Source organism: Brachionichthys hirsutus, chromosome 15 (assembly GCF_040956055.1).
Source record: "Brachionichthys hirsutus isolate HB-005 chromosome 15, CSIRO-AGI_Bhir_v1, whole genome shotgun sequence".
NCBI classification, from domain to species: Eukaryota; Metazoa; Chordata; class Actinopteri; order Lophiiformes; family Brachionichthyidae; genus Brachionichthys; species Brachionichthys hirsutus.
In genome coordinates, this window is record NC_090911.1 from 12,226,283 (window position 1) to 12,237,767 (window position 11,485).

At 59.5% G+C, this 11,485-nt stretch overlaps 2 protein-coding genes across 2 annotated transcripts; one reads left to right on the forward strand and one right to left on the reverse strand.

Moving 5' to 3' along the window:
* Positions 1-626: 626 nt before the first annotated feature.
* On the forward strand, positions 627-6,347 carry ubtfl (upstream binding transcription factor, like). The gene is made up of 20 exons (XM_068748691.1): positions 627-793; positions 2,102-2,200; positions 2,293-2,468; positions 2,566-2,649; positions 2,755-2,910; positions 3,080-3,144; positions 3,241-3,361; positions 3,438-3,548; positions 3,646-3,773; positions 3,864-4,005; positions 4,081-4,122; positions 4,204-4,317; positions 4,410-4,568; positions 4,661-4,789; positions 4,922-5,007; positions 5,100-5,289; positions 5,368-5,415; positions 5,490-5,627; positions 5,710-5,823; positions 5,907-6,347. The coding sequence occupies exons 2-20, from the start codon at positions 2,146-2,148 to the stop codon at positions 5,967-5,969; spliced, it is 2,121 nt and encodes a 706-aa protein (XP_068604792.1). The 5' UTR covers positions 627-793; positions 2,102-2,145; the 3' UTR covers positions 5,970-6,347.
* Positions 6,348-6,487: 140 nt separating this feature from the next.
* On the reverse strand, positions 6,488-11,391 carry fastk (Fas-activated serine/threonine kinase). The gene is given in 13 exon segments (XM_068749026.1): positions 6,488-7,028; positions 7,108-7,222; positions 7,298-7,661; positions 7,664-8,008; positions 8,091-8,182; positions 8,252-8,411; positions 8,550-8,763; positions 8,841-8,989; positions 9,091-9,278; positions 9,355-9,673; positions 9,766-9,963; positions 9,966-10,528; positions 11,263-11,391. Coding segments are annotated over 12 exon segments (2,595 nt in total). The 5' UTR covers positions 10,330-10,528; positions 11,263-11,391; the 3' UTR covers positions 6,488-6,941.
* Between the last annotated feature and the right edge of the window lie 94 nt (positions 11,392-11,485).

An 11,485-nucleotide genomic window follows, 5' to 3' on the forward strand; every position in this document is an offset into this window, starting at 1 on the left:
CACCGCCCCTCCACACGCGCACACACACACCTGTGGAGCGTCACGCCGGAGGAGTACAGGTGTATCGGACAGGATGGGTGTGTTAAAATCAGTGACCGTCCCCTCCCGCACAGTTCTGCGCGGGAGGGGACCGGCGAGTCGGGGAGGTCTGACCGACGAACGATGCGTCCTCAGCGCGCAGGATGTCAAGTGGATCCGGGCTCCGGCCGCTGATTCGCGCCGCGGCAGGCCGAGGAGGGAGACTCCGGCAGCGGGGAGACCTGAGGACTTTCCGCGTACTTTTATTCTGCCTTTCGGGGCCCAGGGGAGCCGGGGAGACCTCTCATCCGCGTTCGCATCTCGGTCGACGGCTGGCCGTCTTGTCCCCGGACCCCAGTCCTCTGCCTCCCCGCCGGTTCGGCATCTGGATCCGGACCAGGATCCAGGAGAGAGGGAAGATGAACAGAAACGGACGCCGCCGCCGTCACAGAGGCTGACTGGATATTTGTCTAAAATACATCAAATAAAAGAATAATTCTGCATTTAAATTATTCTTAAGCGGCTTTGGCTGATGTTTAAGCGGCTGTCTCTGGTTTCATCCTCCGCCTTTGTCCTCATGTTTTCCCCCGGAGTTCCTCCCCCTGCGGCGCTGGGCGGAGTTTCATACCGGACTAGACGCTCCTTTTGTCGGATTCGTTTCGACGTGACTCCCCGGGGTTTACGGCTGAAAAACACACACTTTGAAAGTCTAGAAATAACCCGAACGACCACAGCGGTGTGCACCAGTGACCCGGGTTTCTGTCCGAACATAGCGGTGAGTAGTTGGTTGTGATTCTAAGCAGATATTTGTGTTTTTCTCGCCGTCTGTCCCCGAGTCACCAGAACATTCATGGCGGCTTCGCAGTGAAGGCTTCTGGGGCAGCAGCAATCATCCAGCCCGCTCCGCACCGAAATCACGAAATGTAGCCGTTTAGCAGTCAAACCATCGATATCAGACGAACAGCTTCACCTTTTTTAAACAGAGAATTGACGACAGGTGTGTCGACGAATTTAAAAAATATATATTTTTTAGCAGTTTTGCTAATAGAAGCGATTAATCTCACGCACGTGTGTTAAACTGATCCGCTGGTTGGTGTTTTAAAAATGAATAAATCTAATGTTTATTACATTTGTATCGTGTTTAATTATTCTAGCCTCGGTTTATCACGTTTAACCCGAAAAAGGTGATCGTTAGCTTGGGTCTCGAGTAGCGCCTCGCGTGCCAGCGGAAGCTACGTGGTGACTCCTGCCGGAGGACGGACGCCATTACCGGGGCAGCTGGAGCCTGGCGGCCCGCCGCTTTCGCTCGTGGGACCGCGCAGACGTTACATCTCGGAAAACCACGGACACGCGCGCACACACACATCCCGGCTTCGGACGCCATTTAGGTTCCGCGACACTACTAATCAGTATTTAAACAAATATAACTCTTAATTTTCTAATTTTATTGAGGAGGACACGCAAACAGAAGCGAAGCCGGGCTTGACTTCAGCCAACTGTTGCTGCTCTCTACCGCCCTCGGTGCTTTATTTTGGGAGAGTCAGTTTTTTTTTTTTTTTACACCAAAATAGCTTCAAGATGTTCTGGCTTCATGCCGAATTGAAGAGTGGGTCGTAAAGACTGATAATCGGCCTTACGGTAGCCGACAAATGCTGCAGACGCGCTTTTTCATTAAAGTTGTTACTTTTTAAAATGCAGTTTGGTGAGAGCCTTCTGACCCGCAGAGGTCAGAGGGCAGGCTTCAAACATCCAGGTTGCATGGAAACCTCTAATCTGCTCTGAAAGCTGACCTTGTGGTATTTTAAACATGTGAACAAACATCAAACGGTTCTTAAGCTCCGCCCAGAAGGCCTGACCTTTATCTCGACGTGTTTCAACACAGACAAAACGAAGAGACGGGATTTAGGACTCAGATTCAGCCCTTCGTTGCCTTGTCCCCGTCCTCCGTCCTCCGTCCTCGCTTTGAGGCAATAAAACGTCGGGTTTGGTCCGGCCTGATGAAGCAGCGAGAACCGTGTCTCTGAGTGGGAAGTTGATTTCCTTTAATGTGTGTGCGTGTGTGTGTGTGTGTGTGTGTCTTCAGAGAAGGGAGGCGGCGGCGGCGTCTTCTCCATCAGCTGCTGCAGGATGAACGGCAGCAGCGTCTCCAGAGCTCAGAGCGCCAGGGTCAAGAGCGAGCCGGGTAACCGCCTCCTGCTGTGACATCATCAAGGTCACCTGACTGACCCCTCTGAGTCTCACCGCTGTGTGTGTGTGCGCGCGTGTGATTCCCAGACGAGTGGAGCAAAGAGGACTGCCTGACCCTGCTGGAGCGGATCCGCAGTCTGCTGCCGGACGGCGACGGCATGAAGTACAAAACCACGGAGTCGCACTTCGACTGGGAGAAAGTCGGCTTCGGCGGCTTCACCGGGGAGAAGTGTCGCCAGAAGTGGCAGAAAGTCTCCACCGAGGTGCGGCTCGTCGCCGGGGGCGACGTAAAAACGGATTCACGCCGCAGCGGGCGGGAGTTTGGGTTGAACCGGGCGAGCCGCTTGTGTTTCGTTTCAGGTCCGTAAGTACAGAACGATGTCGGAGCTCATCGTCGACGCCATGGAGCTGGTGAAGAATCCGTACAAGGGCAAGAAGCTGAAGGTGGGAACCGCGGAGCCGGATCCACGGCGGGAGACGAGCGTTCGTTCAGCCGAGGCGCGAGCGGAACTGTTGACCTTTGACCCCGACTCCGCCTCTCGTGTTTAGACCCACCCGGATTTCCCCAAGAAGCCGCTGACGCCGTATTTCCGCTTCTTCATGGAGAAGCGCGCCAAATACGCCAAAATCCATCCGGAGATGAGCAACCTGGACCTGACCAAGATCCTGTCCAAGAAGTACAAGGAGCTCCCGGAGAAGAAGAAGGTGAGGATGAGGAGGAGGAGGAGGAGGCGGCTGATTGGCCGAACACGCGTCAGCTGACTCGCTCCATTCATTCGATCCCGGGCGAGACGGGATCCCACGATCCTCCGTCCTCGTCCGACGGGATCATCTCGAAGTATTTCCTAAACATATTCTTTTACTTTTTACGCAGCAAAAGTACATCACGGAGTTTCAACGGGAGAAGGAGGCGTTCGAGAAGAACATGGCGAGATTCAAGTGAGTCCCGCCGCCGACCTTTGGCTCCGTTAGCGTCTCGCGGGTCGCCGCGTTAGCGCTTAGCCACGGTCGCTACCCTTCGGTGCGGCCCTGCAGGGAGAATCATCCGGAGCTGATCGAGGAGAGGAAGAAGTCCGACCTGCCGGAGAAGCCGAAGACGCCCCAGCAGCTGTGGTACAACCACGAGAAGAAGGCCTTCATGAAGCTGCACCCGGAGGTGCGGCGCGCGCACGCACGCACACACACACACACACACACACGCGCGCACTTCACGAAGCCTTCGCTGCCTCCAGGTGAGCCAGAAGGAGCTGAAGGAGGCGCTGAGGAGGCAGTGGTCCCAGCTGTCCGACAAGAGGAGGCTGAAGTGGATCAGCAAGGCGCTGGAGCTGCAGAAGGACTACGAGGTACCGGAACGTCGGAACCGCGGGAGCCCGGGTGGGAGACGAGGACTCAGCAGGCGTGTGCGTGTGTGTGTGCGTGTGTGTGTGTGTGCGCGCGCAGGGCAGCATGAGGGCCTATCACGAGGCCCATCCGGAGGCGAACCCCGACGATCACGTCCGGTCCGTCCTCACCAAAGCCGAGCGGCAGCTGAAGGACAAGTTTGACGGACGGCCGACGAAACCGCCGCCGTGAGTTCTGCCCGACGGCTCGGCTGTCGCCGCGACAACGTCGGCGGCGGCGGCGGCGGCTAACGAACGCTCTTGCGTGCTTCCGGCCAGTAACGGGTACTCGCTGTACTGCGCGGAGCTGATGGTCAACATGAAGGACGTCCCCAGCACGGAGCGGATGGTCCTCTGCAGCAAGCAGTGGAAGATGATGACGCAGAAAGAGAAGGACATGTTCCAGAAGCGCTGCGAGCAGGTGGGTGGCGCCGCCGCCGCGCCCGGACCCCCCCCCCCCCCCCGCCGCTCACGGTCCTGTGTCGTCTCTCACCAGAGAAAGAAGCAGTACGACGTCGACCTGCAGCGGTTCCTGGAGGTGCGTTCAAAGACCGCCGTTTCAGGGCGGCGCCGGCGCCGGCTTGTTTCTGCTCATCGAGTTGAGCCCGTTTCCCCCCAGAGTCTGCCGGAGGAAGAGCGAGACCGGGTCATGACCGAGGAAAAGCTGGGCGGGTCCAGACTCGGAGGGGGCGTGGCCTCCAGCCCACACAGAGCCCGGTCGCCATCTGTAAAGGTGTGACGACCTATTTTTGACTCCGGAGATTTTTGGTTTAAAAAACAAAAAAAACAAAAAAAAAACCCGTGTCTTGTTTTGTTTCCCTTCAGGAGGCGAGTCGGGAGGCGCAGCCGGAGCCGTGGGCGGCGAGCGGACTGCCGAAGGAGAGACGGGACGGGAGGAAGACGGTCAAACTTCCGGAGACGCCGAAAACGGCCGAGGAGATGTGGCAACACAGCGTGATCGGGGACTACCTGGCGAAGTACAGAGTAGGTTCCGTTCGTACGACACGGTGATGAAAAGCGCGCCCAGTTAGCGCCACCCCTCTAACCCGCTACTGGTCATGTGACCTGCTCTCCAGAGCGACCGCAGGAAGGCCCAGGCGGCGATGGAGGCGGCCTGGAAGTCGATGGAGAAGAAGGAGAAGATCCCGTGGATCAAGAAGGCGGCGGAAGACCAGAAGCGTTACGAGGTTCAGTACCAGTCCGTGGTCAGTGAGCCACACCCCCTCTCCTGACTCCGCCCATCGCCCGCCGAGGCCGCGCTTCATTCATTCACCTGCGTTCGAACACGGTTTGGTCTCTGTGGCTTCTGTGTTGTAATGACGTTGACTGTCCTGTAGAGGGAGCTGTTGGAGACGAGGACTCCAGCAGCAGGTCAGAGTCAGAGGAAGCCCAAGTTCGACGGCGAGCCGAAGAAACCTCCGGTGTGAGTCTCGGTCCGCCCTGCAGCCTAATGAGAAACGCTCCTCGGCCAATCGGGCGGCGCGGCTCAAACCTCCACCGCTGTCGGCCCAATAGGAGCGGCTATCAGATGTTCTCCCAGGAGCTGCTGACCAACGGCGAGCTGAACCACTTCAGCCTGAAGGAGCGGATGGTGGAGATCGGGAAGCGGTGGCACAAGCTGAGCCAGAGCCAGAAGGACAAGTACAAGAAGCTGGTGGAGGAGCAGCAGGCGGAGTACAAGGCGGAGCTGGAGGCGTGGCTCAAGGTAACCAATCGGCTGCCGGCGTCTGGCGGAGTCGGTTTCCCAGAGTTCTGACCCCCCCCTCCCCCCCCCCCACTTCAGTCTCTGTCTCCTCAGGATCAAGCCGTCTACAAGGAGTTCTCCTCCTCGGTGAGTCCCCCTGGTGTCGGGTCTCGGTATTTCCCCGACACGCCGTTTTCATCTCGTTTCTCGTCTTCCGTCAGAAACGGCGCGGCACCGCTAAAGCTCGCGCCGCTCCTGGAGCTAAAGTTCGCGTGACGGCGAAGGGAAAGGCGGCGAGCGCGAAAGCCGCGACGCAGACGGTCAGCGTGGCGAAGAGGGCCATGGCGTACCGAGCGAAGGTGTGAGGGGGGGGGGGGGGGGGGGTGAACCCCGGGCGCCGTCTGCCAGGCTTCGGTCGTAACACGCCGTCCCGTCTTCCAGCAGGACATGTCCGACTCGGATGAGGAAGAGGAGAAAAGCGAGTCGTCTGACTCCGACGAAGACGACGAGACGTCGGGATCCTCGGACAGCGACGAAGACGACGACGAAGACGAGGTGCACTAAAAGAATCTGACAGGTTGGGCGTCGAAGCGAAAAGGATTCGAACTTAAGTCGCTTCCTGTTTGTCACTTTCTTAGAACGATGATGAGGATGAAGATCAGAGCTCCACTGAGGATTCCAGCGACTCGGACTCGGACTAGCTCCGCCCCCCTCCAATCTCACTGGAGAGGACAGGCTGTGCAGGCCACGCCTCCTCGCGTAATAGTCATCCCAGCAGGCCAATTGGAAGCAAGCGGTGATGTCATTCTTCAGTCGTGATGGCCCCGCCCTCCTGTTCCCCGGGGCGGAGCCTGAAGAAGCGCTTTCGTTACTGGTGCGTTTTTGTTCATGGAGTTTTTGACGGTTTTTATCTGACGGACTTTCAGACGGTCGATAATGTGTTTGTTTTTGAGTGAGGATGGGGCGGGGCTTATACGGAGTCTGGCGGGCAGGAGAAGAGCCCCCCCCCCCCCCCGTTAGTCGAGGGGCAAATGTTCAGCCTCCAACGGGGCCGCCTGCCGGAGACATTTAACAAATAAATGCACTTTTTTTCTCATTCCTCTCGTGTGATGTCACTGTGTGACACGCTATGACATCAGGACCGCCGACTCCTCCCCCACGCTACGACCAGTAAAACGCCAGCGTTGATTAAAAACAGACGAGACGAGTTCAGTTTCAGCTTTTATAGACATTTGAATGGATAGATTTATAAACAAGCTTCTAACCCTCAGCTCACCATGGCAACAGTCCCACCTCAGAACTACAATACCCATCAGCCCCTGCCCTCAAAGAAAAAGTCCATCGTCTGGCTTTATGAAACCCAAACATGCACCATCGGGATGATAAAGTTCTGCCCCTTTAAACGCCCCCCCGATCCCGATCTGTTGGCGTCTCGTTTACTGATCGGCCATTTATAAAATGACAATCAATGGTTCTCCAGACGATATCCTGAAACTACGAACAATTCATGAGCTCATTAGTGAATGAATTTATGAATAGTCCAAATCTAAAGACGTTGGTGTGCTGCCCCTCCTCGTTTGACCACAGATTGCTGACCTCTGACCCCCAACCCCAGAACCAGGATACAAAATACGCACGCACACACACACACACACGCGCGCGCACGCAGGGCGTCATAGCGGGACGTCCAGCAGCTTTTCGTGCAGGTACTGCTTCACCTCCTCGATGCCGTTCAGCTTCTCCAGGTCGTGGTACGGCAGCTGGAAGCAGACAGACCGGTTAGCTTAGCTTAGCGTGTGACCCCCTGACCCCGCCCTGAAGGCGCGAGGTGGCCCTCACCTGCAGGATGATGTACCCCAGGAGCCTCAGGTGCCTGTCCCTCATGGCCCGGGACCCAACCAGGACCTCACAGTTGTGGCAGTAATGCCATTTATCGTTGACGGACATGATGACCCTGCGGAGACCGGACCCGGTTAGCCACCCGGGGCTGTCCCAGCAGGTCCGACTGGACGCCGCGAGGTAGACTCACCTCCTGACCTGCCTCTGGTCGGCCGGGGCGCTCTCTGCCTCGGGTCCGCTGGGGGGGCGGAGCTGCGGCGACGACGGGGCCTCGCCGTCGGTCTCAGACCCCTCAGAATACTTGGCGTCCCGGTAGAACTCTGGAAGCTCGCGGTCCGTGCCGGGACCTCCCGTCTGCCCCTCGTCTTCCAGGAACTGGAAAAGCGAGTCCGGTGCCGTGGCCCCCGCAGGCCCTCCGGCCCCCGCCTGAGCCGGGCCGTCGGATGGGGGGCTGCTGAGCGTGGAGCTGTCCCGGCTCTCCAGAGAGCGCTCCGTAGCCAAACCGGAGTAGAACCCATCCGTGGGGACGCAGTACTGTCCGTAGTCCAGCGGGCCCCCGTTGGTCCCGGCTGGCCGCGGCGGCCCTGAAGCTGCCGCGGCCCCGGGGTGTCGCCAATGTGGTGGGGCAGGAAGGACCGGGGCTCCGCGGCCCCCCCGGCTGCCCCGCCCACCCGACATGGCTGCTCGGTACCGTCCTCCAGCGCAACGAAGGGAGAGAAATTCTGGAAATCCGAAGTGACCACAGCAACCGCTTCATCATCTTCATCTTCATCATCTTCATCAGCAGCAGCAGCTTTGGACGCCATGGCAACGCAGGACTGAGGAACGATGCCGAGAGCCACGCCAGCCCCGGTTCTGATGGGTAGAACCCGACCAGAATCGTCCATCCACAAGACGAAGTCTGGAGAGGAGCAGACGGCCGACGGTCAGACCTTTTCACGCGGCGCGAGAAACCGCAATACGGGTGAGTAGTACTGCAGTACCTGTGAAGTACCCTGGGGGGAGTACTTCATCCTGCTTGTAGTTCTGCTCTCCGACCAGCTGCCTCAGCGCTTCGGCCACCAGCCCTTTATAGCTGAGGGGAGACACGCGGGTCAGAACCGGTCCGAACCGGCCCGAGGACTCCGGCCCGGGGCGGGTTTACCTGTACTTGCGGTTGACCTCGTCGGCAGTCAGGGCGTGGCCAAACATCACGACCTTATGGCTGTCCGGTAGTCGCGGCCCGGTGTACTCCCGGTACTCGAGCTCCACCGCGGCGTCCAGGAGGGAGAGGTACCGCCGGACGATGGACCCGTGCGGGCTATCTGCGGAGACGAGACACCGAATTGGAAGTTCTCCGATCTGGACCGACGACATCAGAATCTCCGTTTCGGGCGTCTGGCGAGGAGAAACGCGACTAAAACATCGGACCGAATCATCGGGTTCGAGCGGCTGCAACTTGCTGCTGACGCTGCCGATGAACGAGGAGGAGAAGACCCGGTACAGCAGCGGCCCCGGGAAGTGTCCCAGCTGACACATGGACATGAGGACGTTGACGGTGGCGAGCGGCGTGGCGAGCGCCTTCCGCTGCATGGCGTCCTCCAACCGGGAGAAGAACTGCTCGTTGGACGGACGGTAGCTCATCCTGCTGAACGGGAAGACCAGCTTCTGGATCACCTGAGGACGGACGGAGACGTGCTGAACAGCCGGGCTGGCGAAGCCCCGCCCCCCCCGCCCCCTGTCCACGCCCTCACCTTACTGTCCAATCCCTCGGACTTCTTCACCAGGAATTCTGCGATGGCGTCGAGCAGCTGGATCTCCCTCAGCCGATGGCGAGCGACGTATTTGGCGATCAGCGCCATGGTGTACGGCGCGATGTCGTCCAACTTCTTGGGCAGCTCCTCTACGTGGGCGGGGTCAAGGGGGGGCAAAGGGGGTCACGCGTTCAACACGAGTCGGGGCGGCCGGCCGGCCGGGATGCGAACCAACGAAGAAGAACTCTACCTGCCAGGCTGCCGATGAACCGCTCCTGCCTGTTCTGGTAGAACAGGCGAGAGCTGAAGATCATCTCCAGGCTCTTGTTGCACGCCTCCCGAGCGCACGCCGCCAGCATCTCGTCCAACAGCGCCATCTCCTGGTCGCGGCCGCCGCTGACGGTCGCCAGCGTGTGTTTGACCAGACGCAAGATCTTCCTGCAACGAAGCCAGAGGAGAAGACGCGCGTCCTTTCTGAGACGCGCCCCGCCCGACACACTCCACCGTTCCTCACCTGCTGAGCAGCAGCTGTTCGGGGCTGGGATGGGCGGGGCTGGGAGGGGCGGGGCCGGCGGCAGACTCCTGCGTCTGCGGCGCGGGGCACTTGAGCCTGTAGTAGGACAGCAGCAGGAAGAGCGTCTGCGGGTGGCGCTCCCGCTCCAGGTTCTTCTCCAGGCCCGGCAGGCAGGCCTCGGTGAGGGGGTGCGTGCTGGAGGGGTGGAGCTTCATGCTGGCGCTGAACACCATGGACACGTCTTTCTGGTTGAACCGGTTCAGTCTGGACTGGGACTCCGCCTCCAAAACCTGGACCACCTCGGAGTCATTGGGAAGACCTGCAGAGACGAAACGAACGTATTGAGATTGGCGCCGGGGGGGGGGGGGGGGGTCCGGTTCCACCGGCCGATCGGCTAATCGATAGCCTCACCCAGAGCCGCCACGGCGTACAGGCAGTTGACGACGCTGAAGTTGTCGAACTCGGCGCAGTCCGCGACGACGGCGCCGCACAGCGCCCGGAAGTCCGGGTCCTCCAGGAGCTGACGCCCTGCCGAAGCCCTCGGCCCCGCCTCCCGCGGCCCCCGGGTCGGCGTCGCCCCCCCCCGCGCCGGGGCGCCGGCGCGGCCTGCAGCAGCTGCCCGATCTTCTGCAGAGCCACGGGGTAGTGGTTGTGGGAGACCTTGGAGGGGTTCTGGGTGACCCAGCGCAGAACCTCGTCGGGGCGCCGCGAGCGCTCGATCAGGCGCTTCATGGTGAAGAACGTGTCGTAGCTCATCTTCTCGTGAATGAAGTTCCACGTCTTCTTGCTGCCGGAGGCGCCCCCGCCCCCGCCCCCGCGTGCGTTAAAGTGGCCGTGGTGCTGGTAGTGGTGGGGTGGGGGTGGGGGGTAGTGGAAGGGTGGCCCCAGGTGGGCGTCCGGGCGGCCCAGGTAGAGCGGGTAAGGGGGTGGAGGCTGGGGGGAGTGGGGGTGGGGGGGGTGGGGTGCCTCCAGCATGGCCAGCCCTGCTCTTCGCCCCTGTTTGACCCCCCCTCCTCCTCCTCCCCCACAGTGCTGTAGAGCCGATTGGCATACATGGCAGCAGAGCGGAGGGGGCAGGGAGGGCGGCGTGGAGCTCGGCTCAGGAGGCGCCACCCAGTGGACAAACCCAGCATAGTCCAACAGCGAGGCCGCCTGGAGGGAAGAGCGCGCCACCCTAAAAGAGAAGAAGAAATCTGAGCAGTCGTTCCAGGAGCATAGAAACGAAACGTCAGCACAATGCGAAGAACTTCATCTAAAGCACGGGGGGGGGGGCGGTACTTCCTGTCTATATGGGTTCATCAAATCCTCTATACGTTCAAGTCGAGACAATATTATTGATCGCTCGGTTATTTATCAGGGTTACGATTAAAATAGACTAACAGGGCACGACATGACAAGAACTACTACTTGACTTTATTTTTTATTTTACTTTACCACAGTAAAGATAAATAAAAACATGCAATACTCCACAGCACAAGCATCCGGACAGCTTCCCAAACACTTCCGGTTCACCTGACCGCTGCCCTCCCAGCACCAGGCCCGCTTGCTAACGTTAGCGCCGGTGTCGGCGCTGACGGGACACGTCACGAGACGGGTCGATTAAAAACGATGACGTCATCAATTATCACATGTCACCTTTGTGGTTCGTCACGGCTGTCAGTCCCGCGAGCCAGGAGGCGACTGACGTACGGCTAGCCGTGCCTGCTAACGCTACTTGCCCGTGAAGGGAAGCTAACCGGCTACATGCCCTGCAGCCAGAGGCTAGCCGCGCTCGCGAGCCAAACTATAGCCTAAACAAGCTAGCTGTTAGCCACGGCAGCTGATCCGTTAGCCTGTTAGCATCAGCCTGACCCTGGCAGCGCTGTAATTAACCGGGTTACCGGCGCCTGACGATGACGGCGTGTTTACCTTACACGTTAGTGACGGCGGCCGCTTCTACCGAAACACCCGAGGCCGGCCAGGGTGCGGGCTCAACGGGGAAGCATTCAGCGGTCAGCTGCCCGGTTCATTCCTCCACGCAAGCCGCGGACGCCATCGCCTACCCGGCATGCAACTGTAGGATACACGGGCCCGACAGCGCCGCCTGTCCGCTGGAACGTGAGGCAGCATACTATTGTAAGTACAGACCCGC